Here is a 26,620-nt window from a genome sequence, read left to right as displayed (position 1 = left end):
CTTGAGAATGAAAGGGTTTTGAGCACTAGCATAGTATTGGGTTGTGATGTGTGATGCAAGGAGATTAATGGGACAGCCTTGTGTGGGAATGGAGTGGCCACGAGAGAGATGAGAGGCAGTGAGGGCTTGAACCACAGTAAACCCTCCAGTGACGAAAAGTACATTTGTCAAGGACTGAAAAAAAACTGAAGGTGCACAGTTTCTCATGGTTGATTACACTGCTACTATTCTCTTCCCAGGAAATGTGACCTTTGTCTCTAAGAAGAAAACTCCATTTTTCATGATAAAATGGCAGCAGTAGAAACCCCCAGCAGAGAATCAAAGAGTGCTGAGGAACCATTTAATAACAACATATCACCTCTCCTTTTGAAGAGCCTAGTGGAGGAGCCCAAGAAAAGAAGAGAAGTGCCTAACCACCTCCTAGAATCGAGTAAGTGGTTAGAAACAGATTTACTTTATAACTCACAGCTTCCCAGAGGCTTCAAAGTCCATAGGCATAGTGGAATTTTTGGTGCTGATTTGTCTATATTGTTTTATGGGCTTAATAGTTTTTATTAAGAACAATGGTTTTATTGGCCTTCTGAACTTTGAGAGAATAAAAATCTGTTGTTTTAAGCCACACATACACACAAAAAACTAAGAACAATTGTTCTATTTAGGTCCATCCACTTAACTGATAGATTTTTGAGGGGTGAATTAGTCACCAAATTTTACTACTTCCACATCCTCAGATATCTTTCCTATCTGTCCCCACTGCCTGGTTCCTCATCCTCAGCAGGTCGCCAGAGCTGTTGCAGTGCTTTCCATCCTGGCCACACTTTCCTCCAGACCACTCTTTACCCCCAAGTCAATTTCCTTCGTAGAGTCCTGGCTGGCTTCTGCCCCTATCCTGCTGGAATTACTCTGAGAGGTTCCCCTTGCATACGGAATAAAGTTGAAATTCCTTCAACTGGCATTTGGCCCTCTTTGCTGTTTATCTGAACCTGCCTATCCAGCATCATCCCTATGCCATGCCCCTCTCATCCAGCTCCAACCCCTCTGTTACTCCTGCTCCTTCAACACCTCAGGCATTTTATAACTTCTTGCCTTTTTCCATGCACATCCCTTAGCTTGGAAAGCTTGGTAAAATCTGTAGCTATTACATTAAAGCCTTATCATTTCACCTACATTATTTTCACTTAATCTGCATGACATCAACATTCTATCTCCATTTTACTGTTGGAGAAGCTGAGACTTGGAGAAGTCAAATGAATTCCCTGAAGTGGCACAACTAAGTGGAGAGTTAGTGTTCAGCTGTTGCAGCCCCATGTACAACTCTCCACCATCACACTGGATTGCTTCCCCTCATCTTTCACGGTCCATTGCAAATGCTGGAAATGTAGCATTTGGTGTGGCTCTTTTGTCATTGTAGAACTTGCTGAGTACAAATTAGTATACTTGACTATTTCTGGGCATTGAGAGAAAAATACTTCCTCATGTACATTTTGTGCCCCTAAAAACAAAACCCAAACTTTCAGCATTAAAAATATTATCAAATAATGTTAATTTAAATACTTAAAAAATTACCAGATAACCTACAGAGATTATCAGTTCCCCTGAAACACCCTCCTAACCCCATTCCATCCCTTCAGTTTGGCCCAAATGTATACAAGAATCACAAGGGCCTCGGGGATGGGTAAGGGTGTCTGTGACCCTTAGGACTAGGATATTGCCAAAGGTAAAAGGTTATCATTTATTTTTTTAAGTATATTTTATTAATTATATTGTTACAATACTTTCATTTTTTTTTCCCCTTTGCTCCCCTCTGCCCAGCAATCCCACCCCCTTCTAGTTCATTTCCATGGGTTGTGCATATAAGCTCTCCGGCTTCACCCTTTCCCATGTTATTCTTTAAAAAAAAAAAAAAGATTAGTAATTAATTTTTTATAACAATAAAAAATAACAATCCCTCTCTCTCAGACTTAAGACCCTTTATAATCTTATAAAAGACAATGGGCGAAGGTCTCATGCACCTCTAGCTGCTTCAAGCTGGGCATGGTCATCGTCCTACCTACCCTTGGGTCCAGAAATCCCTAGTAAGAGTGGGGATGTGGAGGGCGGGTGGCCTTCCCACATGGGGAAGGATCTTGCAGACTCCAGGTCAGTTGGCTGTCTCCGGACAACAGCGTGTTTGATTTAACAGGCTGGCATCCTTGTTGTATTCCAGCCACTTAGTTCAGCCACACCATTGAGTCTCAGGAGGTAGCGCTGCAGACAGGATTAAGTGAGGCCTATATGTACAGACAATCACTCAGGTAATGAGATCATAGGCTTATGCCCTCTGGTTCAATTTTGCTCATTTGTTTGTGTTGTTCATTAGTCTCTTATAATAAGTGATAGCATAAGGTATTTTTCTTTCGTTGCCTGGCTTATTTCGCTAAGCATAATTCTCTCTAGTTCCATCCATGTTGTTACAAATGGTAGAAGTTCCTTATTTCTTTCTGCTACATAGTACTCCATTGTGTAAATGTACCACAGTTTTTTGATCCACTCATCTACAGGTAGGCACTTAGGCTGTTTCCAGCACTTAGCTATTGTAAACAGTGCTTCTATGAACATAGGGATGCATAAGTTCTTTTGAATTAGTGTTTTAGGGTTTTTCAGGTACAATCCTAGCAGTGGAATCACTGGTTCAAAAGGAAGTTCCATTTTTAATCTTTTGAGGTAATTCCATACTGTTTTCCACAGTGGCTGCACCAGTCTCCATTCCCACCAGCAATTCACCAGGGTTCCCTTTTCTCCGCATCCTCACCAGCACATGTTGTTTGTTGATTTGTTGATGATGGCCATTCTGACTGGTGTGAGGTGGTATCTCATTGTGGTTTTTATTTGCATCCCTCTGATGGCTATGATGTTGAGCATTCTTTCATATGTCTATGGACCCTCTGTATGTCCTCTTTGGAGAAGTGTTTGTTCAGGTCCTTTGCCCATTTTTAATTGAGTTGTCTGTCTTCTTCATGTTGAGTCATGTAAGTTCTTTATATATTTTGGAGATCAGTCCCTGTTTGTGATGTCATTGGCAAATATATTTTCCCATATGGTTGGTTCCCTTTTCATCTTGCTGATGTTTTCTTTTGCTGAGCAGAAACTCTTTAGTTTGATGTAGTCCCATTTGTTTATTCTTTCCTTTATTTCCCTTGCCTTAGGAGATGTATCAGTGAAAATATTGCTACATGGGATATCTGAAATTTTCCTGCCTATGTTTTCCTCTAGGACTTTTATGGTGCCACGGTTTACATTTAAGTCTTTGATCCATCTTGAGCTTATTCTGGTGTATGGTGTAAGTTGGTGGTCTAGCTTCATTTTTTTTGCATGTCCCTGTCTGGTTATTCCAGCACCATTTGTTGAAGAGGCTCTTCTCACTCCAGTTTATGCTCCTTCCCCCTTTGTCAAATATTACTTGACCATATAGACCTGGGTTTATTTCTGGGATCTTTATTCTGTTCCATTGATCTCTATTTCTGTTCTATGCCAGTACCAGACTGTTTTGGTTACAGTGGCCTTGTAGTATAGTTTGATGTCAGGTATTGTGATTCCTCCTACTCTGTTCTTCTTCCTCAAGATTGCTGTGGCTATTCGGGCTCTTTTTGGTACCTTATAAGTTTTTGAAGTATTTGTTCTAGGTCTGTGAAATATGTCATTGTTATTTTAATAGGGATTGCATTGAATCTATAAATTGCTTTGGGTAGTATGGACATTTTAATGATGTTGATTCTTCCCATCCATGAACATGGTATATGCTACCATTTATTTGTATCTTCCTTAGTTTCTTTCTTCAGTGTTATGTAGTTTTCTAAGTACATGTCTTTTACCTCCTTGGTTAAATTTATTCTTTGGTACTTTATCATTCCTGTTGCTATAGTAAATGGGATTTTTTTTCTAGTTTCTATCTCTGATATTTTATTGTTGGTGTACAGAAATGCCTTCGATTTCTGAATATTGACTTTCTACCCTGCTATTTTGCCAAATTCACTTATTAGATCGAGTAGTTTCTTCATGGAGTCTATAGGGTTTTCTATGTACACTATCATGTCATCTGTAAATAATGACAGTTTTACTTCCTCTTTTCAAAATTGAATGCCTTTTATTTCTCTGTCTTGTCTAATTGCTGTGGCTAGAAGTTCCAAGACTATGTTGAATAGCAGTGGAGAGAGTGGACATCCTTGTCTTGTTCCTGACCTCAGGAGGAATGCTCTCAGTTTTTGCCCATTGAGTATGATGTTGGCTTCAGGTTTCTCATATATGGCCTTTATTATGTTGAGGTATGCTCCCTCTATTCCCATTTTGCTGAGAGTTTTAATCATAAATGGGTGTTGTACTTTATCAAATGCTTTTTTAGCATCTATCAATATGATCATGTGGTTTTGTCTTTCATTTTGTTTATGTGGTGTATTACATTTATTGATTTGTGAATATTAAACCATCCTTGCATCCCTGGGATGAATCCCACTTGGTCATGGTGTATGATCTTTCTAATGTGTTGCTGGATCCGGTTTGCCAATATTTTGTTGAGGATTTTAGCATCTATATTCATCAGCAATATTGGCCTACAGTTTTCTTTCTTTGTTGTGTCTTGACCTGGTTTTGGAATTAGGGTAATACTGGCTTTAAAGAATGAGTTTGGGAGTCTTCCCTCCTCTTGTATTTTTTGGAATAATCTGAGAAGGATAGGAGTTAGCTTTTTCTTTAATGTTTTGTAAAATTCACCCATGAAGCCATCTGGTCCAGGGCCTTTGTTTGCCGGGAGTTTTTTTATTAGTGCTTCAATTTCACTCGTTGTTATTGGTCTGTTAAGGCTTTCTACTTCTTCTTGAGTCAGTTTTGCAAGATTATATGTTTCCAGAAATTTGCTCATTTCATCTAAGTTGCCAAATTTCTTGCCATATCGTTGTTCATAATAGTTTCTTACAACCTTTTGTATTTCTGTGGTATTGGTTGTGATTTCTCCTCTTTCATTTCTTATTTTATTTATTTGGGTTCTCTCTCTTTTTTTCTTGATGAGCCTGGTTAAAGGATCTTCGATTTTGATTTTCTTTTCAAAGAACCAGTTCCTACTTTTGTTGATCTTTTGAATTGTTTGTTTAGTCTCTATTTCATTTAATTCTGCTGTGATCTTGATGATTTCCTTCTTTCTACTTGCCCCGGGCTTTGTTTCTTGTTCTTCCTCAAGTTCTTGTAGCTGTAGGGTTAGATTTTTTATTTGAGATACCTCTATTTTTTTTTAGGTAGGCCTGTATTGCTATGAACTTTCTTCTCAGGACTGCTTTTGCTGTATCCCCAAGGTTTTGGGTTGTTGTGTGTTCATTATCATTTGTTTCCAGAAACTTCTTGATTTCTTCCTTGATGTCATTCTTAACGCATTCATTATTTAGCAGCATGTTATTCATTCTCCATGAGTTTGAATGTTTTTGAGTTTTTTCCTTGAGATTGATTTCCAGTTTCATGCCATTGTGATCTGAGAAGATACTTGATATAATTTCAATTTTCTTGAATTTGTTGAGGCTTGTTTTGTGTCCTGCCATGTGGTCTATCTTTGAAAATATTCCATGTGCACTTGAAAAGAATGTATATTTTGCTTCTTTGGGGTGAAGAGTTCTATATATATCAACTAAGTCAATTTGATCTAGAGTCTTGTTCAATGCCTCAATATCTTTGGTGTTTCTTTGCTTCAAAGATCTGTCCATTGTTGACAATGGGGTGTTAAAGTTTTCAACTATGAGTGTGTTGCTGTCTATATCCTTCCTGAAGTCTTTCAAAATTTTCCTTACATATTTGGGTGCTGCTATGTTGGGTGCATATATGTTTACAAGGGTTATGTCTTCTTGATGGATTTTTCCCTTAAGTTTTATGAAATGTCCTTTTTTGTCTTTTTTTATGGCCTCTGCTGTGAAATCTGTTTTGTCTGATACAAGTGTTGCTACCCCAGCTTTTTTTTCATGTCTATTTGCTTGAAATACTTTTTTCCGTCCCCTCACTTTCAGTCTGTGTAGATTGCTTGTTCTAAGGTGGATCTCTTGTAGACAGCATATATGTGGGTCATGCTTTCTAATCCATTCAACTACCCTATGCCTTTTGATTGGTGCATTTAATCCATTTACATTTAAGGTTATTATCGATAGGTACTTATTCATTGTCATTTTCCCCGTTTTGTACTTGTTTTCCTCTCTGTCTCTCTCTGTTTCTTCATCTTCTTAAAGCAGACCCTTTAGCATCTCTTTCAATGCTGGTTTGGTGGAGATGTATTCTTTTAGCCTTCTTTTGTCTTGGAAACTCCTTATTTCACCTTCCATTTTGAAAGAGAGCCTTGCTGGGTAGAGTAGCCTTGGTTGTAGGCCTTTGTTTTTCATTGCTTGGAATATTTTTTTGCCATTCCCTTCTGGCTTGTCATGTTTCTGTTGAGTAATCAGCTGATAGCCTTATTGGAGCTCCCTTGCATGTTATTAGCTGTGTCTCCCTTGCTGCTTTTAGTATTCTCTCTTTGTCTTTGAATGTTGTCATTTTAATTACGATGTTTCTTGAAGTGGGCCTGTTGGGGTTCATCTTCATTGGGACCCTCTGTGCTTCCTGAACTTGCATGATTCTTTCTCTCATGAAGTTAGGGAAGTTTTCTGTCATTATTTGTTCAAACAGGTTTTCCATCCCTTGCTCCTCTTCTTCTCCTTCTGGAATTGTTGTGACATGGATATTATTACGTTTCATGTTGTCCTGCAGCTGTCTTAAAACCTCTTCATATTTTCAGTCTTCTTCATTTTGTTGCACTGTCTGGGAGTTTTTTTCTATGTTGTCCTTCAGCTCGCTGATCTGATCATCTGCTTCCTCTAGCCTGCTTTTAATTCCTTCTGCTGTATTCTTCAATTCAGAAATTGTATTCTTCATTTCCTCCTGGCTCTTATTGATCCTTTCTATGTCCTTTTTCATGCTGGTGTAATTCTCTGTAACTTCCTTGTAGTTTCCCTGGAGTTCTTTGTAGCTTTCTTTGAGCTCGCTGATCTCATTGAGCTTCCCTATAATCCATCTTTTGAATTCCATGTCTGATAGTTTGCTTACCTCTGTTTTATTTAGCTCTCTTTCTGAGGATTCTTCCTTTCCTTTTGATGGGAGGTTGTTTCTCTGTCTCCCCATTTTTGTGACTCTTCTTGTTTGTTGCTGCTTCTTAGATTTATCTGCACTTCCTGGATCTGCCCCTGGTGGTGTCAGATCATGTACCGGTCTCAGTGATCATTTATAAGAAACTGGACAGTGCATTCATATTGAGGGAGGAAGGTTAGGAGTTGCAATAACAGAGACCTGGGCTTGAGTTTTAACTACCACCTGTGTGCAAATTGCTTAATCTTGTTGAGTTTCACTGAGCTCTCTTATCTCCAAAATGAGATAGTATCTACCTCAGAGGGTTGGAATGAGGATTACAAATGCATGCCTGGCATGAGGCACTGAGGCCTGGATGTGATTGTGTAGTGTGTTCTCAGTGTCTTTTCCATACATCTCAGCTCTTGCCTGTGTGAAGAGTTGGGAAATGTTTTGTAGACCTGGGCACTTTTGTGGGCTCAGCTGTTTTAAACTAGTTTTTAAAACTGGAAAAAAAAATGTTCATATTACAATAACAGTTTGCAACTTGGCTGTTCAGAGAGATAATTATTCAGAGCTTTACGATTACTCTATGTCAAATAATAGATTTTATGTAATATCAACTTTAAAAAGATTACTCTATATTATTCATATTGTAATTCTGTTTAGAGGAAATCAAATAATCACAGTTAAATATACTGTAATATAATTAAACACTTAGTATTTAGATTCTTTGAACTGGGCCTTCATTATAATAAGTAAGCACAGCATTATGCAGAACAAAGACGGATGTGTGCACTTATGAACTTGTGTTTTATTATAAAGACTTGTATAAAATATGAAGGACAAATTATTTTAATAGGTAATAAACAGTACACATTAATTTTATTGTGACAATAATATCTCTCAAGTAATGTGTAAAAAGAGAAGGAGAGGCACTTCAGTTTATTTGGAACAGATCATTAATCTTGTTGACAGCTATATCCTCTGTCTGAAACTTCCATATGGTTAAAATATCCAAAATTAAAAAGAGCCCATGTTAATAGGATTTTCTTTTTTAAAATATTTTCTGTTATGTCTTATCTCATGATGTACTTCATCATTGTTTTTATAGAGGTTTATGCAAAACTTCTGAATAATACGGTCATACAAGCAAAGCCTGGCATTCTGCATTTTGGAGGCTATCAAGTAGAAAAACAACACCAACAGATTCTGGTAGGTGCTTTGTAAGTGGAATAATTAATCATAATAATTAAAGAAATGAATTTCCTGCATTTATATTACTCATTCATCTAAGGAGCAGCAGAAGTGTGGGTATAAATTAGTTCAGAAAGGTAGTTCAAGGATGAGAAATTTTAAAGTTGCATCAGTGTCTTTCCCCCACACCAGTGAATCCTCCCAGCACTCTGTACAAATAGGTGTCATTGCTAAGTGACTCTTAGAGGCAGAGAACTCTGTTTTGTGTCTCACATAATTCAATTTAGTCCTTATCCTAGTTCTGTGAACACTAATATTGCTCTATATAGATGCAGAAACCAAGATTCCAAAAGGTTACCTAGTTGGCTCAAAAACAAAGGCTACTGAGTGGAGACAGATTGACTTTCTGGCTGCCTTCCTGCAAGTTGTGCATTCATGATCCATGCCTACACCACCAGAGAAAGAGGCCCCAGTGAGGCTTCTGTTTCACTTGCTCAGGTCAGATGCCCATGCTTAAATCAGCCACTTTCTAAAGAGATTCTGGCCAAACCTGGGATGGCAGGGATCAGCTCTATTGAACAGGCTTCAAAAGGGACAGATGAAACCTACAGTGACTGCTGTCTACTACTGAGCCACCCCGAGGTCCAACCTTTGCTGTGTCCCTTCCCACTGATGCAGATGTTCAGACTGGAGTGGGTTATGGGTGACTACAGCATTCCTAACTCCCATGCCAAAAGTGACCCAAATGTTTAAATCAGCTCTACAAACCTCAATGACCTCAGCACAATCCCCTAAAGTCACGTGGAGTTGGACATCAGAATTACTCCAACTGGGCCTTAGAATAGAACTGAGTGGACAGAGGTGGACTCTCTTCACATGAGCCTTCTGAGACTCTGGTTTTGTATGTAATACCACCCTCAGCCACCACAGAGTCTCTACTTTTAAATGTAGTGCATTCTTAAAAGCCATGTCTTAAAGTGGATCATATTAAGATAGAATTCTGACTGTTGTGTTAGGCTGCTCAGGTTGAAGAGAATCACTGAGAAACTGACAAGTGGTAAAGCACAGGAAGTGAAGTTATGTTTTATCTAGCAGTCCCCATTGAACTAAGGATGCAGTTTCCATGAGTCCATATGCATTGAAGTGGGTAGAGAGAGGATAGATTAGGAGAGGAAACTGTTAGGTGCCAAGTGCTTCCTCTCAGGAAAAGTGTTAGGATTTCAAACTGTGACCATCAACCTACCAGGACACATTTCTTAGAACATGGCATCAAAGACCTAGGTTAATAGTACATTCTGGGGCTTACTTTTCCTGGCTACTAGATTTGCTATCTAGATTATGGTAGGATAGATCTAAAAGAATTATCATTCATAAATATGTATTGTTTATAATGAATTCACTACTTATCTTTAGCCCCGTCACTCTCCTCATCCCCTCCTCGCACCCTAGACAACTATAATTTACTTTCTGTTGGTATAGATTTACCTATTCTGGACATTTCATATAAATGGAATCATAGGACGTATGGTCTTTTGTGACTAACTTTTTTCATTTAGCATGTTTTTCAGGCTCATTCAGCTTGTAGTACACACCAATACTGCATTTTTTTTTTATGGCTGAATAATATTCCATCATGTGGATGTATATGTTGTTTATGCATTCATCCATCCATTGATGGACATTTGGGTTTGTACTTTGGGGCTATTGTGAATAATAAATGCTGTCATGAGCATTTGTGTGTATGTGTTTATATGGGCATATTTTCAAATCTCTGGATATATATCAAGAAGTGGAATGTTAGTTTTCTGTGGCTGCCATAACAAATTACCACAATTTTAGGGGCTTAAAAGAACAGAAAGTTATTCTGGATACCAGAGTCCAAAATCAAGGAGTCAGTAGGGCTCCTTCCAAAACTTTTGAGAAGAATCTTTCCTTGCTTCTTCCAGCTTATGGTGGCTCCTGTTGTTCTTTGTCTTGTGGCTACATAACTCGGATCTCTACTTCTGTCTTCATATGACTTTTTCCTCTGATTTACTGTTATCTTCTCCTCTTTTATAACTTAAAAGCACTCTTTTTATTGGACTTAGGGTAATCCAGGATGATCTCATCTCAAGGTCCCTAACTTAATAACATCTGCAATGACTTCATAGCTTCCAGGTAATAGGATGCAGACATACTTTTTGAGGCTACCCTTCAACTCCCTGTCCCTTCATTTGCATTTCCTTAATGACTAATGATGTCTAGCATTTTTTCGTTAGGTTACTGGTCATGATGTAAAAAAGACTTATGGAAGAGAAGCCATTTGGGATAGTCCAATAGCAGAAAGTCATAGAGAGAGAGGTTCAGGGTAAGCAAGCATGCAGCATATTTGCAGACCAGTATGCAATCTAGTTTACCTGGGTTGTAGGGTTTTTGAAGGGAGGTAAAAGCTTCCTTGTACTGAAGAATAGAGGCCATTTCTGTCTTTTGTATAGCACAATGTCTAAAACATAGAAGGCACTTAACAAACATTTATGAAGTTATTGATCTCACTTTACTGTGTCAACTAATGGTCGCTGGTGCCAATTCAATGCCAGCAGGAATCCCCAAGTTGGGGTATTGTATAAAAGGAAACTTTATTTAGTGCAAACTGCACAATTGTGATACAGCACGACTGTGGAGCAGCTCAGTAGTGTTACAGCTCAATTATGAAGCAGTACAGCTGTGATAAAGCACAGCTGTGAGGTGGCCCTGAGCAGGATGGCCCTTGGGAGAGGCGGCTCTGCTCTGCCCTGCTCTGTTCCACACCAGCCTGCTCTGTACCAATCTGGTCTGGTCTGTTTGCTCTGCCCTGCTCCCCCTGCTCTGCACCATTCTGCTCTGATTCAGTGAGACTTCTTCAGTTGTTCAGCTCCAGATCAGGAAACACAATCTTCTGTTCTTGTTAGAAAGGGAAAGTGCTCTGTCTGAGACAGACCAGTGCTGACTGGTCGTACTCATGCAAATGAAGACTTCAAATCCTTATAGTTTGACTGGTCCAAAAGTAACTGTGCTGCTTGGTCAGAATGGAACAGCTCTGATTGCTTGGTAGAGATGCTAATGGGTATATAGCCGGACAGCTCCAATAGGACAGGGAAAGCCTCAGTCCTATTGGTCGAAAGACAATTCCCAGAACTCCTTTATAAGGGCTCACTCAGATGGCGGGAACACAGTGCAGGCAGGCAATTCAGAGGGGCAGGCAGTCAGGTTAGTGCAGGTTTCTCCCTGAAGTGTATAGTTTGTTTGTTGTCTAGCAAAGCTCTGCTTTTAAAGTTGAACACAGTTAGCCACCAGGAGCCCTTCTTGCTAGGTGTCTTCTTTCTCAGGGTCTGCAAATGGAAGTAAGTGACTTGGCAAAGATTCAGTAATTCCAAATAAATACAGGACAAAGTCTAAATAATCCTATTGCTGACCTGGCTGCTGTGGCTCAGTGGATTGAGTGTCAGCCTGTGAGTCAAGTGTCGCTGGTTCGATTCCCAGTCAGGGCACATGACTAGGTTGCATGTCAGGTCCCCAGTTGGGGGCGCAAGTGAGAGGCAACTGCACAGTGATGTTTCTCTCCCTCTGTTTCTCCTTTCCCCTCTCTCTAAAAATAAATAAATAAATAAGCAAACTAAATAAATTATTTTTTTAAAGATATTTTGAAAACATTAAAAAATTTAATTGCTTCTATCAGACATTAAAACAAACAGAAACTGATAAAAGTACAAAATGATTTCATTTAATAACATCCTGGGAGATCCTGGGAGAGCCAGCCTCCTGTTTCCATCAGCGAAGTTAAGCGGAAACTTAAGGCAATTACCTTGAGATTCTTGCCAAAAAAGGGGAAAAATCCAACTCTGCTTTTATCTCGGTTTTGCTACAGGAAACTATGCAAATTACCCAAGAATGGAATGATTGAACATGAGTTTAAAACCATGATAAATTGTTAATTAATACTTGAGATTCATCCAGATCTGGTTAAAGAAGTGAAAGCATTTTACTTGAATTCATATTGAAATCAATGTTATAATTTACTTTAAAATTTAACATAATGATGTCCAGGTTTCTCAAAACCAATATCTCTTAAATTCTTTTTCCTTCTGTGTTAAGGTTTTGTCTGGGAAACTATATTTATTAATTAAATAATTTCCCCACAAGAAACTGGCTGTTGCCAGCCGGAAACAAAGTTGTTAGTCTCTACAGCCTCACTTTACATAAATTCACAGTTCCTCAGCCTTCCTGAAATAATAGTGTTAGTCTTCAGTTTCCTAGTATAGTCATTAGAGACCCGCCCCTCCCCACCCCCCAATGAATCCAAGCAGCATCTGTTATGGATGGGGGGAGAAAGACCCAAGTCAAGAGGCTCCCTCCCCTGCCTCGGTTATTGTCTTGAACAGTTTGAGCAAGAGACAAACACATATTGTAGAAATGAGATAGCAAGTTTATTTATGAAACACGTATAAGCACAAAGCTGCAAGCACGCGCCCAGTTAGTCTAAATGTCCCAGGTATAGGGGAAATAGAGTTGTTAGTAAGTTTGCTAGTAAGTTCGTTCTATACACTTGAGCCGAGGCTACAAGTGGGTACTTAGCTAATCTAAGTACGCCAACTGGTGGAGTTCAGGGTTTATATACCTTAGGTAGCTTCTAGGTTCCCCCTCCTTCTTCCCCTTGGGAATAATGTGCAGCTACAAAGGCTTTCTTTCTCAGTTAGTAAAGGCTCTTTGTCTTAGCGAAATTGTTAGAGAAGCTCCCTTTCCCAGCATAGAATCTCAATGACTGCCCCCCCTCCCCCCACACACACCTGTACAGTTCTTGCTTGTGACATTAAGAACACTCAGCAATTTTAGGTAAGATTATTACAGAAGCCCCTTTTCTCAGCACAGCCTCAAGGACTCTCTCCTCCTGTGCTATTTAGCTTGTATGCTTCAGACACCAGGCAATCTTATCAAACTGAGCTTAGGACTGCTGAGTCAATTAGTGAAACATGTCTTCCTTTTACTTCTAGCCTCCTGTACTAAATTCTTTGTTAGACTGTAATGGCGAGGGCCCTGCCTTTATTTCTCCTCTGGCTACTCATTACTAACTGCTACCTAACACCTCTCCTCAGTGTGCAAGGGTGGAGAGAGATGAAGCTTCGGTATAAACACAGTGCATCTTTTGGAACATCAGTTTTGCTCTCTTAGAGTAAAATGCATGATCAATATACATGTTAAGATAAAAGCACTTTAAAGAACATATAAGACTGCTTGAATTTGGTTCCCAGATCCCTGGGGTTATGTATTAACCTTGTCTGAGAAGCTGTGCCACTCACAGGAGGTTTTAAAAGACGCCAGCTTCAAGTCTGGATATTGTGTTTGGGAAAATACCATGGTAAGGGCTTGGGGTTAAAGGTTAGCCCCTACTCACCCCAAGCCAGCACTTCACTGGAGAGTGGGTTTTGCTCCACCCTGTAGAGGCAGAGGAAAGAGTGGGGTCTCCTGAGGGAACACAGAAGGAAGCTTGTAAGGAATAGAGATGGGTGGAGGAGTGAAGAGAGCGGTGGGCAGAACTTGGGAAATCTCTGTAAATCTTGAGTAAAAGCTGTTAAATTCATTGGTTGGATGGGGTTTTGTTTGTTTGCTGTGGGGATCAGTTCTCAAAAGCTGAAGCAGGGGCTGAATTTGATGCAGTGCCCTATGGAGGCAACATCAAGGTCAGGAGGACCCACAGGGCCAGTGGAAGGGCAGCCCCCAATGGACCAGAGATCTTGGAGGATTTGGGGACATCTACTGACCCCAAAATTGGATGACAGGATAGGATTTTAGGCAATACTCAAGGGTAACGCTGAGTTGTTCATGCTTTCTTGTATTTTCAAATAAACTTTTATTATTAATTTAAAATACACTTTCTAAACATTTTCTTTACCTTCTCAGGGCATTTTTCCCGTTTGAATGTGTCAGGGCAGCCTTGCTCTGAGAAACCACCCAGAGACAGCTGTGGAATCAAGCAAAGGGTTTATTGAGGGAACAAAGAGGGAAGGGAGTGGAGGGGAGAGGCAACTCCTGCACCAACCTGAGGGCCTGTAGGAAGGGGAAATTGGGAACAAAGGAATGGGGAGCAAGGGGACTCCCAGTCCTCCTCCTTGGCCCGCAGGAGTCCCACCCGCACTTCTGCAGTCATGCTTTTTGAACTTGCCAACTGCACATTTCAGTGTGGGTGAGTTTGCCTATTAACATATTCAGTAGGTCATTTGCATTTCATTGTCATTCCCCTCCCCCCCCAAACAGGTTAGTTAACGTATCATGCTGGTCAGGGCTAAGCCATTAACATATCCTGTGGGAATGGGCTAGGTCTATTAACATATCCAAAGTCCAGGTGTCCATTCTAGTTGCCTCCATGTTCTGACAGAATGATTTTTTTCCCAGTTTTAGTTACAAATGGAAAGGCAGAAATACCATTTTAGTCCAGAAAATACACTATTTTTAACAATTTAAAACATAAAATAGGAAATGCAGTTTGGGCACTGAGATATGGTGAGCTATGAGACAATGGGTTGTAGTAGAAGGAACTCTAGACCAGAGCTGGAGACAGAGTTCAAGACCCAACTGTACCATTTACCCTGCGATCTGTGAGTGGTACTGTTATCGGCGAAACCCTGGTTCCTCTCAACAGTGCAGTAAAGAATTATAGATCAGTGAGCCTATTAACATGTATATGAAATTTATTAGTGAATAGGAGAGCAAAAGCAAGGGTGGCCAAAGGTGGAAGTGTGGTCAGAGGCCTTTGTTCTGAGGACTTACATAGTTGTCAGGCTGGGAGAAGGTGAATGGGGGAAGGTGAAGAAGTTACATATTGATTGACAGGTAAAGGTGGTGCTAGCTTTCCAAGACTGGGGCTTGGACACCTAAAGGTGTTAATGGGCTTCTTCCTTTAGGCTCTATTGGCCCTTTATGGCTTTTTTGGGCCTTGGGATGTAAACAGTTTCAAAGGCCTTTCTTCCCAGACAGTGGAAAGAGCACATAGAATTCCAAGGACTTTTCTCTTCCCATGCTAACATAGTGTTTTCTTGTGATATTCAAACGTCTGACAACATTATGGGGCCATGCCCAAGACTGCTGAGTTAGGGGGTGAGACGTGTCTCCCTCTGCTACTCTTTCTCCTGTAACAGTGCAAAACCACCCTGTCTTCATGTAATAAGGGGATTGTACTCAATGTCCTCTTCAGTCCTTCTGGGACTCAGACAACATAGTCCTCAGTAGGACTAAGAATGTGGATTATTATAGCATGCAGTGAGTATTTAGAACCAAAAACTGAGAACTGCAAAATTAATAGAATATCCAGTGTTCCCAGTGTATTTTGGAAGTCAGTCTCTTGGATGTTGACTTTGTTTTCTAAAATGTAGAGAGCAAGTTGTTCATTTTTTGCTTTAATTTTTTAGGTTTTGTTATTGTTTTAAGTTTATTTTAAAAATTCATTGGCAAACATGTCTCCCGGAATTGTCTTAGGCAACATGTGGTTAAATGTCCTTGTAAGAAAGATTTGCCCCACCCCCCACCCCCAGCAATTTGACTGCCTTCTTCGACCCCCACTATCTACTTTATGGAACAGTGGTGGGCTCAGTCCTTCAGTCTTAACAAGTCTTCATTTCACTTCAGATTTTAAGTAAAAGCTGAAAATTTTCTTCCTCTTTTTACATTTCCTATTTAGGCAACCCTAAATATCTAAATTTTTGTTTATTTCTTTATTAATTCTAATGCATAATTCCAGATTAAGGATCTTTTAAAGATAAATATGGAAACTCTAGCCATATAATAAGTCCTTTATTATCATGAATGGGATCTATATTGTTTTATTCTTTAAGAAAGTCATTCAATATTTTCCTATGGCTAATTGTTCCTCACTTGGCAATGCAGACATCATCTCCTGAATTTCAGGGTGCAGCTCGTATCGTCGGCAGCCGTCCGTCTCGAGAGACGATGGTGTAGCTTCTTAAGTGTCTATCTGCACCGCCGAGAATGGCTGTGCAGTCCGACTCAGGAGTGACACGGCATCTGTCTCCTCCCGTGTTGAATTGACATCTTGCGATGACGCTGGAGTGTCCTCTCCAGTGGAGCTGAAGCTACAGAGCCTGGGCAGGGTGATACGGAGGGTCTGCTGTTGCCCATGCAGCAGACCCCCCTCTCTTCGCAGCTGAAGGGTCCAAGGGAAAGACGGAGTCGATACAGCTTGGCTTCAGGTGCGCCGCAGGAGTTGCCGGTGTTGACTACAACGTCAAACCGCCTTAGGGACTCCGGCTCCGGATTTTCTGTCGGGGTTTACTCCCTTAGCCTTTCCCCAGAAGAGGTATGCCGCAAGGCAGCGGAGGTTTTTTGGAGTCAGAGTTTTCCTTCTCTGATGTACCCTGACTGGAAGATCGAACCAGCGACACTTAGCTCGCAGGCCGACGCTCAATCCACTGAGCTAAACCAGCCAGGGTATAGGGTGCAGCTATCACATGCAAATGGCTAGTGGACATGGTGGACTTGCTCTGCCACACTCAAGTTGGAGGAAGCATCAGGTTTCTTTGTTTTCAAAATTGAAATCTGGCTCAGCTCCTCACCCACAGGTGTTAGCTGGATCTCCAGTCTCTGGAGTTTCAGCTCCTGTCTCCCTTGGGAGCATTCCAGAATACTGGGACCCCTGAGCCAGGCCAGTGGCTTTGAGGACCTGCTTCTGGTCTTCAGTCTGTGATGCTGCTGGTTGCAAACTGACTAAGCCAATGAGGTTGTTGTTCTTTGATCATCTGACCCTGATGGGTAATAGGAACCACAGTTCCCCTCCGAACAGCCCTTGTACTATGTAGTCTACTACAATGAAAACAACTCCAAGAAGAAATTCTGCCATGCATATAAACCCTGATTAGCAAGCAGGCAAAAAAGAGTCATCAAACTTGGAATCTCCAAGAAGTCTGAGCCGTAGTTTCTTGCAGGGAAGCTTTGCAGGCAACAATACTGTCAGTAAGACTGGCAACCTTCCAACTGGCTGACAGAGTTTTTAAAAATTCTGTGAAGTGTAAAAAACAGGACCTAAGGGGGTCCTGGGCCTTTAAATGTCATTCCAAAGGAGATTGGGCTTTGGGCTCTGGGCTCCGGGCTCACCACATTCTCATAGCCCTTTTGTTCAAGAACAGAAATGCCTATTTCTATACATATGTCCCAAGCATCCCTTAGGCTTATACAGAAGACTCTCCTGACATTCAGGTGAGTGCACCTGCTGCAGCACTCTTGGTGGCTGCCTCTGCAGTGTGGACTCCAGTGCAGGATCTTTCAGGGCACACTGAGCCCTCCTGGAGTGCAGGTTACTGATTTCTCCAAAGCTTAGCCAACCCTGGGTATACATTAAAACCAGTTCATATACCCTTGTTTGTTGCATTGTCCTTACTGAATTATTTTAAAGTACATGACAGACAATATAATCACATCTGCTCCCAGTTCTTCCTGGACTCCAGCTCAAGGACTTAACTCTCCTCCCTCTGTGACAAGTATGGGGGCAGAGCTCTTGTGAAGACTCAGAATTTGGGGTTGAGTGGTTACTTCTCCATATCCAGGCAGGTGCCACCAGCCCAGGCACAGGCTCTGGGCATCCTGGGTCCCAGCATACCTGTCTTCTCAATCTCTCCTGGAAGGACCAGTCTTAGGGGCAGTCCCCCAGGAGCTCCCAACTTCACCAAGACTATCCCTGTGCAGAGCCCCTTGGAGGTCAAGACATGTCTTGGCAACTGTTTTTTGTTTTGTTTTGTTTAGGTTTTTAATATAGGAGGTCTGTCCAGAAGGTATCCAGCCATGTAATATGAAAAAGACATATTTACTGAATAAGATACAAGAAACAGTGTACATAGGACAATGGTACCCCAGTCCCCTTCCAAAGTAGGCACACAGTTCACTATCAACTATCTCATTATATTTTCCTAAATCTCGTCAATAGTCTGAAATCCCTTTCAAAGATGATTTTAGTTTTGGGAAAAGCCAGAAGTTGCAGAGCACCAAATCTGTGCTGTGGGGGACTGAATCATCTGGGTGATTTGATGTTTCGCCAGAAGAGCTCTGCACAAGACATGATGCATGAGCGGGGCACATTGTCGTGATGAAGCTGCCAATCACCAGCTTCTGATAGCTGTGGCCTTTTGAATCATCCAAATAATTTCCACAGAGGAATGTTCAAGCTTAATGTAAAATTTGATGCGTTGGCCACACAGTACACAGGCTCACTCAGTAGTGCCTACTGCCCCCACTGACTAGTACAGTGAAGTGGTCATTGTTCAGGCATGTGCATTCCAGTCCACTCTCCTTGGCTGCCAGGTTACAATGATGTTGCACAAACTGTTCTCATTATATTAACAATGGACGGACTTTTTCTAGACAGACTATAATATATATAGAGAGAGAGATGACAAAACAGGATTACAGAAATTATAGTACTTTGAGAATGTTCACAGGTGACAAATGAGAACTTTTAATAAATGCGAACACCAATGTAACCTCATCAAGACATAATGTCTGTAACCTAACTTAGGGCTTTAATACATGTGAGGCCTTGGGCAACGGGCTCAGTGACAGGCCCAGCTTCTGGCCTAGACTTTGGAAACCAAAGTCCTCTTTACTGTCCCTTGGCTCAGGTGAAGCCCTGATCCCCAGAAACTAAGAGTTCTTGCTCCCCGCTCAAGCAGAAGAAGGAAAAACACCTCTATACAGACACCCAACTAATTTATCCAGTAGGTTGTCCTCCTTCACAGAGTTGGCCTCTTATCACCATCAGAGAACTCCTGACCTTGAGTTTCTTTAAATTTGCCCCTGGGATGGAACAGAACCTATCTTAGCCACACTCTGTTTTTCTGATTTTTTTGACTGCCTAAGTGTCTTGGGGTCCCCAGAACGAGTGGCATGTACTTAGAGAAACTATGAGAGTTAGTGTTTTGCTGGCTTCTTGGCTCAGTTGAATCATAGGGCTAAATTGAGTTCAACAAGAAGATACATACCTGGGGGACAGGATATATGCCTGGGGGGACCCTGGATGTGGGGTGCAGCCTCTGGTGAGGTCCTTAAACTGGACATAAGGCACATGGGCATATTTTATTATACATTAAATGGCGTTTGTTGTGTTTATTTTATTATTTTTTAAGTGGCATATGATGGATTTAGAATATTTTTTAAAATTAAAAAATACATCATATCTTCTCAGATCCCTTTAGAAACAAGATGAAGGATAAGTAAATGAGGAAATGAATGTACCAATAGATAAAACAGAGTATTTATTCTGAATGCTTCTTTCTCTCTCCCAGCATCTGGTCAATGTTTCCAACGAAGATGTACATGTTCATATTTTACCCCCACAAACCAAATACTTTCAGATCAAGTACATGAAAAAGGTAAGTGCCATTGGTCAACCTGTTCTCCTGTGGTGTTCTTTGTGGGGTTGTGGTTTTCTGTGTCACAGGTCAGGTGTGTAAAATGTTGTTACCAGAGTCCTGCTCTCTGAGTGCTCTTGGACTTATACCAACAAGAGACCCCTTTTCTTCTAGGAACACCGCCTTGTCCCTGGCTTGTCCCTCAGAGTCACCATTACATTTTCTCCAGATGAGTGGCGATACTATTATGATTGCATCCGTGTTCACTGTAAGGTAAGTTTTTTAAAATCAGGTTTTTGAGGGTGAGGGTGGTGTCAACACTAATATCTTCAAGGGAAGAAGAGAGATGGAATGACAGATAAGAAGTTTCTCAGCCCAATGCCTGGTGTTTCTTGTCCAGCCGGTCTGAGTGGCTGAGGGTTCTTGCCCAGGGAGTCCCAGAGGGGAACTTGTTAGGCTGCTGAGAACTGTGGCAGAGCCACGAGACACGGTTTGCTGCAGGTTTCCCACCTGCCCCAGCCTAAAGACCTCATTTATCATGTGACACTGGGGATTGATGCAGGCTTTTTCAAATAATTTAGCCATACTCCTTTAAGTGCTAGATTTAAAAATTAGTAAGAACCCCGAGTTGTGTTTATAAACACTGAGGACTGGATCATATCTTGTGTGGGAATGTCCTCAGAGGCAGTCCTGCAGGTCTGCAGAGATGTGGGAGCCTGGCTGGCTGTGCTGTGTGACTTATGAGCCTTTTCTAGGTCACCTAAGTCATCCTTTGACTCCAGCCAGAACCAGCTCCCAAGCTGTCAGTTGGTCTCCAAAAACAGTCATTTCCAGACTTCCCTCTGCTCTATATTCCTGCCCCAACTCTTGTAAATCGAGAAGCCTTAAGATTAACTAAAGTTAATTTTTCAAAACTAAAATGAAAGAGTATGCTTTAGTAACAAATGAGTTTCAATTTTTAAAAAAGAAAAAACTAAAACTGAAACTACAATATTGTTTTCAGGGGGACTATTCCGTACCAAGAACATAAATCCCTAGACCAGGCATTGTATAGAGTGCCCCACAATGTTCCCTGCACTTAATAGTAATGCTAAAAATACCTTGCATTTATTCAGTACTTTGAACTTTTTAAGGCCATCATCTACTTTAATTCTCAAAAAGACCTTTAAGGAAAGACAGAATATCCCCATTTTGCAAAGGAAAAAACAAGGCCTGGAGAAGGTGAAGGTCATGCTTAAGGTCCTACATGATGCAGGACTAGAAGCGGGCCTCTGCCCATCTTCCAGTTCTCTATTGACTGTTCAGCTCTGGATCAGCTGATTCTATTCTGGTTTCTCCTTCTTTCAGGCCATCAAATATTGTGTCTCCCTATAACTTTCCAAAATAGAAAGACAGACTACTGTCTTCATATCTACATGAAGGCATCATTATTTTTACCTTTCTTGCATAATAGTGAATGTTATTTCAATGAGATATATTTAAAATTATTTGCACTTAGTTTATAGTTAAGAAAAATCTATATTTTAAATGTTGTTTTAAACACTCAGGTTTCTTAAGAAAATTTTTTTCTAAAATGTATATTTTAATGATAGAAAAAAATCTAGTTCATCTTTAAAACTTTTAGCCTACAGTATGATAAATGTGACTTTTTTCTCATTAATTTTAGGGTGATGACACTTTGCTTATTCCCATCCATGCCTACCCTGTCATGAACACACTGGATTTTCCCTCATTTATAAATCTATCAAATGTTCTACTTGGTGAAAGGTGAGTTACCAAAATGAACTACCAAATGTCATAAGATATGAAAAGTTAAGAGATACATATATAAACACTTAATTTCTGTTTTTCCTAAAGGAAGGTTATCTTTCTGAGTTATATCTGACTTGTAATTGCAAAGGAGGAAAAAACGCCAAAAAAAGTCAAAATAGTATAAGCAAAAAAGGGAATTAACTGGGTCAGTTAACTGAAAGGTGCAAGATGGCTCTTCAGACGTGGCTGAGTCTGGGAGTTTAAATCAGGTTGTGGGAACCTGACTCTCCCCATGTCTTGATTTTCTATAAGCTTCTTTCTCAGCAGGCTCTTCACAGGGGCAAGACAGCTGCCAGGGGCTCCAAATACTACTGGCATCCTGGGTGGTTGGAGAGACTGGAGGGGTTGGGGGTATTTAAGCAAATGTCTTAGGACTGAGTCTTATTGGACCAACTTGGAGTTCATGTCCATCTATTAACCAATCTTTGTTCTTAAATGAAGGGGGAAATGAATGCAGAAATGAAAAAGACAATAGATAGTCACTATATAAGTCAAATTTCAGATTCCTCCTTGTTGGGAGGAAAATAGTTGATGATTCCGGTTGTAATTTAAGATATGTCTTGTTTTTTTTTCAGTAAATATTTATTAAATATCTACTACCAGGCATAATGCTGTCTGTTCCTAGGGATATAAATAAGATGGATTTGTGCTGTTAGATATCAAGATACAATGACCATGCCTCACCCCTCTCCCTTCATCCCAGATGCCTGGCCCTCTGCCCTACCACCTCCTCGCCTCCCAGTGATTCAGTAGTTTGGGGGAGGCACCTGCAGGGCCTGGCTCCAGCCTCTTTACCCATGCTAATTGAGCGCTGCCTGCCAAGGCCCCACTGAACAGCCAGTCCTGGTTCTGAAGGGCTTAGAGTCTAATGGGGACAGAATCATGTCATCAATTAATTACACTAATTACTAAGTGCTATAATAGAGGTACACATAGGTTTCTGTGTAGGCCCAGAAGAGGGAGCACAAACCTGATTGGAGAGATGCAATAAGTCCTCACTCATATGGGGATGACACTTGGTTATTCTAAGAGGACACCATGGGGTGGGCTGTGAGGATGACATTCCAGGCAGGGAAATAGCACATTCAAAGCATAGTGGCAGCAGGGAGCATGGCTACAACTTATAGGTTCTGAAGGGCCACTGAAGGATTTTAATCTACCCAACAGCTGCCTCTTGATGTAGACCCAGATGGTGAGCAAAGACTTTGGGCTTCAGCATGCTCTGCAGGTAAAGGTAAATTCAAGTGCTGGCAGGCAGCACTGAGCAGGGAGAGGGTTACAAGTTGCTGGAGTTAGAAAGAGGGGCAACTGAACCCTTTTGGAGGTGGTGGGGAGACTGAGGTATATGAGTTTCAGGACCCTTCCTTTTTAGTACCATCTGTTGTTTTTGAGTGAAACTCCCAATTTAGATTTGGAACAATCGCCTTGGTTCAGCCAATGTGTGGCCCTCTTCTCTCACACCCCACACCTTCTCATGAGCTTCTGGCTATTTTTAAACAACTCTTTAAGAATTATAAATAAATAATGCCCACAAAAGAATATATAATAATCTGTACAAATTATTAATAAAATAATATAATGAGCAATAGTTTTAAGACATAAAACATTACCAGTAACTTTGCAACCACTATTCTGAATTTTGTGATAATCATTTTTCTTTACTTTAATAGTTTTGATATGTATGTATGTAGCCCTAAATTACATATTTTTTTAGCTTTGCCAGTGTTTTATCTTTATATAAATGGAATCATAGTATGTAAGTTCTTTTGTAACTTGCTTTTTTTCATGCAGTATTATGTTTTTGTGATTCAGCCATGTTAATTCATATAGCTGTAGTTCACAGCTGTAGTGTCTGTTGTATGGATTTTTTTCCCCTGTTCTACTGCTAATGGACCTGTGGATTTTTTTTCCCTTTTGTTTTGCTTTGTCCAACACTACTGTTGTATATCTTTGTACATGGCCTGTGGCACATATTCTAATTTCTCTTGGGTATATACCTAAAAGTGAAATTGCAGGTTCAACACAAATTCATTTTTACTGTCTAATGTCAAATTACTTCCCAAAAGATTGTACCCATTCACATACTGCAGTGCATGAAACTTGTTTTCCCACATCATTGCCAGCAATGGTTATTATCAGACTTTTACAATTTGGGTGACAGATATTCTTGGCTCCTGTTCTTCCATTTTCTGTTTATTTTCTCCAAAACATTCTGCCAGAACTCTATCCCAGTACTTCCTCTCATCAGCCCTTCCTCTCCTCACCTGATCCTTCTCGGTATTAAGTGGTATGTACAGGGAGTCCAAGACTCTCCTAATAAAGGTGAGTCTCTCCTGGTGGGACCCACTCACTCTATGCATTTTGAGGTCAAACTTAGCTATTTTCTTTAAATGGGTGAATATAGAAATTTTTACCAAAATTGAAGTAGCAGGAAACAATCTAACTTTCTAATCCTTCCTTTCTTCCTTTCTTCCTTCCTTCCTTCCTTCCTCTTTCTCCTTTCCCACACATCTCTTTCATTCTTTTCTTTCTTTTCCCTCCCCCTCCTCTCTCTCTTTCTTCTTTTCTTTTTCTCTATTTTCTTTCTTCCTTTCCCTCCACAAATTACTTTTTGCTTGGACCATAAACCAGGCTTATGAGAACAATGGTTTAATGAACTGGTGAAAATTATAAACCTTAAAATGCAGACATCAGTCTTGGTTCTTAAAACACAAATCTATCAACTTTCCTAGAGGCTTTTCTGGAGTTATTTTGCATATAATTTCCTTCATTTGTAATCAGAATGAACATTTCAGTTAAACAGATTATTACACTTAGTTGTGTATAATGATACTATATTTTTGAAAAGAATCTTTCAAAAGATAAGCGTGCTACTAATCTTAGCCTGCCATGGGGATCAAAGGTATCATTTGGGTAGATTCTTTAGTTAGCATTTATTTATTCAAGAAATCTTGATTGAATGCCTACTATGTGCCAGGCACAATGTTAGGTGTTGAGGATGCAGAGATGATTAAGACCTGATATCGTGATTAAATCGACAATTGTAATTTCTAATTCAGCGTATTCTGAGGAAGGGCATCTAACCCAGTTCAGTGTGAGGGGAGTTAGGGGAAGATGGGATGGGGAAGCTCAGATAAGACTTCCTAGAGGAGAATATATCTGAACTGTGATTTGAAGGATGACTAGAAATCAGCCAGCAGAGGAAGGGAGCACAGTAGGAGAGAACAGCGATGTTTCAGATAGTGCTGTAGCTTGGGCTAAGTCAGAGATGTGAAATGGCACAGACATTTGGGCCTCTCTAAAATAGTTGTGTGACTGGACATAGGTGGCAAGGGCTAGGCGTGGTTACATCTTATAGGTTCTGAAGGGCCACTGAAGGATTTTAATCTACCCAACAGCTGATGTAGACCTAGATGGTGAGCAAAGACTTTGGGCTTCAGCATGCTCTGCAGGTAAAGGCAAATTCAAGTGCCCGCTGGCAGCACTGAGCAGGGAGGGGGTTACAAGATCCAGCAATACTGGGCTACATTCTTGTATGATCACAATGAGTTCAACTGGGATGGAATAGAAACACCTCTTTAGAGGGCAGTACCTTGTCCAGCTCACTACAGTACCCCCCACTCCCTATTACATCACACTAAGCACCCACCACTCATTTTTGTTACATGCCTGGCTCATAAGGACTTTCAGTAAAGAAACTGAAAAAGAGACAAGGAAATACAATGTCTTGTTTAACGGCATGGACCCCTAAGGGTCTGGTGCCATTCTTCCTGGATTCCAATGCAGGCTCTACTTCATGATGGCTGCGTGACCCTCTTAGTCTCTTTGTCTCTCAGGATCCTCATCTATAATATGAAGTTCATAAGCATACCTACCTCTTAGAATTGTTCTGAGAATTAAATGAGTTAAAATAGAACTTACTGAGAGTTAGCAATAATAGTTAAAAGCTTTTTAACATTTAGTAGTAAAAACAGTGCTTAGCATATAGTTAGCGATTTGTATCAGCTATCATTATTGTCGTCATATTGTTGTCATCACCCTCATTGTCAACAAAGAGATTTTTATCTAAAGAATGCACAAATGAGACCTGGTCAGTTTGACTCACGCGTTAACAAAGGTAGACAACATATAGACTAATTACAATGAAAGGCTTGGTGTGGGAAGGCCAGTGGCCAAGTTGAAAGTGGGCTTCTAGCACAGAGTGACTGGGCCAATGGCAGGGGGGAACATGGAAGCCCCCAAAATAGCCTGTCAGAAACTGTGCCAAGCTAATGGCCCAATGACAGTTGCACAGAGGGACAGAGCAGGGATTGAGATGAGGGTATGGCTGCAGGTATAGGATGAAGAGTTTCTCTTGGCATTTACATTTTAGAAAAAGTTTTATTGAAATATAATTTACATACCATAAAATTTACTAATTTACAATGTACAATTCAATCAGTGGTTTTTAGTATATGCAACTATCACTATCATCAATTTTAGAACATTTCTATCACCCTCCAGAGAAACCTCACACCCACCCCTCATTTTCCCTCCAAATTTCTCAGCCTCAGGCAAACTGTAATTTACTTTCTATTTCTATAAATTTGTCTATTCTGAACATTTCATTATATGGCCTTTTGTGACTACTTTCTTTTACTTGGCATAATGTTTTCAAGGTTCATTCCACTTCTAACATGCATTAGTACTTTATTCTTTTTTATTGTTGAATAATATTTCATTGTGTGAATGGACCATATTTTATTTATCCATTCATCAGTTGATAGACATTGGGTTGTTACTACTCTTGGCTATTTTGAATAATGCTGCTTGAACATTTGTGTATGCATTTTTTCAACTACAGTTTACATTCAATACTCTTATGTATTAGTTTCAAGTGTACAGCATAGTGGTTAGACAATCATATACTTTACAAAATGTTTCTGTTCTAGGTCCACCCATACTGTTGCAAATGGTAAGATTTCATTATTTTTTATGGCCGAGTAATAATCCACTGTATATATGCACTACTACTGTTTTATCCAGTCATCTCTTGATGGGCACTTGGGTTGTTTGCAGACCTTGGCTATTGTAAATAATGCTGCAGTGAACATAGTAGGGGTTCATATAATTCTTTCAAATTATTGTTTTGGATCTTTTTGGAT

General features: G+C 40.3%; 1 protein-coding gene across 1 annotated transcript in view; it reads left to right on the top strand.

Annotated features, from left to right (window-relative positions):
• Nucleotides 1-288: 288 nt before the first annotated feature.
• The window catches only part of CFAP221 (cilia and flagella associated protein 221), a 135,463-nt gene continuing 109,131 nt past the window's right edge, over nt 289-26,620 (top strand). The window contains exons 1-5 of the mRNA XM_090266683.1: nt 289-430; nt 8,219-8,319; nt 19,599-19,685; nt 19,839-19,937; nt 21,331-21,431. Coding sequence (XP_090122809.1) covers nt 289-430; nt 8,219-8,319; nt 19,599-19,685; nt 19,839-19,937; nt 21,331-21,431 — 530 coding nt within the window. The remainder of the gene's footprint in view (nt 431-8,218; nt 8,320-19,598; nt 19,686-19,838; nt 19,938-21,330; nt 21,432-26,620) is intronic.

Source organism: Furipterus horrens, unplaced genomic scaffold (genome assembly GCF_987537825.1).
Source record: "Furipterus horrens unplaced genomic scaffold, mFurHor1.1.pri manual_scaffold_1, whole genome shotgun sequence".
Classification (NCBI taxonomy): domain Eukaryota; kingdom Metazoa; phylum Chordata; class Mammalia; order Chiroptera; family Furipteridae; genus Furipterus; species Furipterus horrens.
This window is presented reverse-complemented; position numbering and strand designations above follow the sequence as displayed.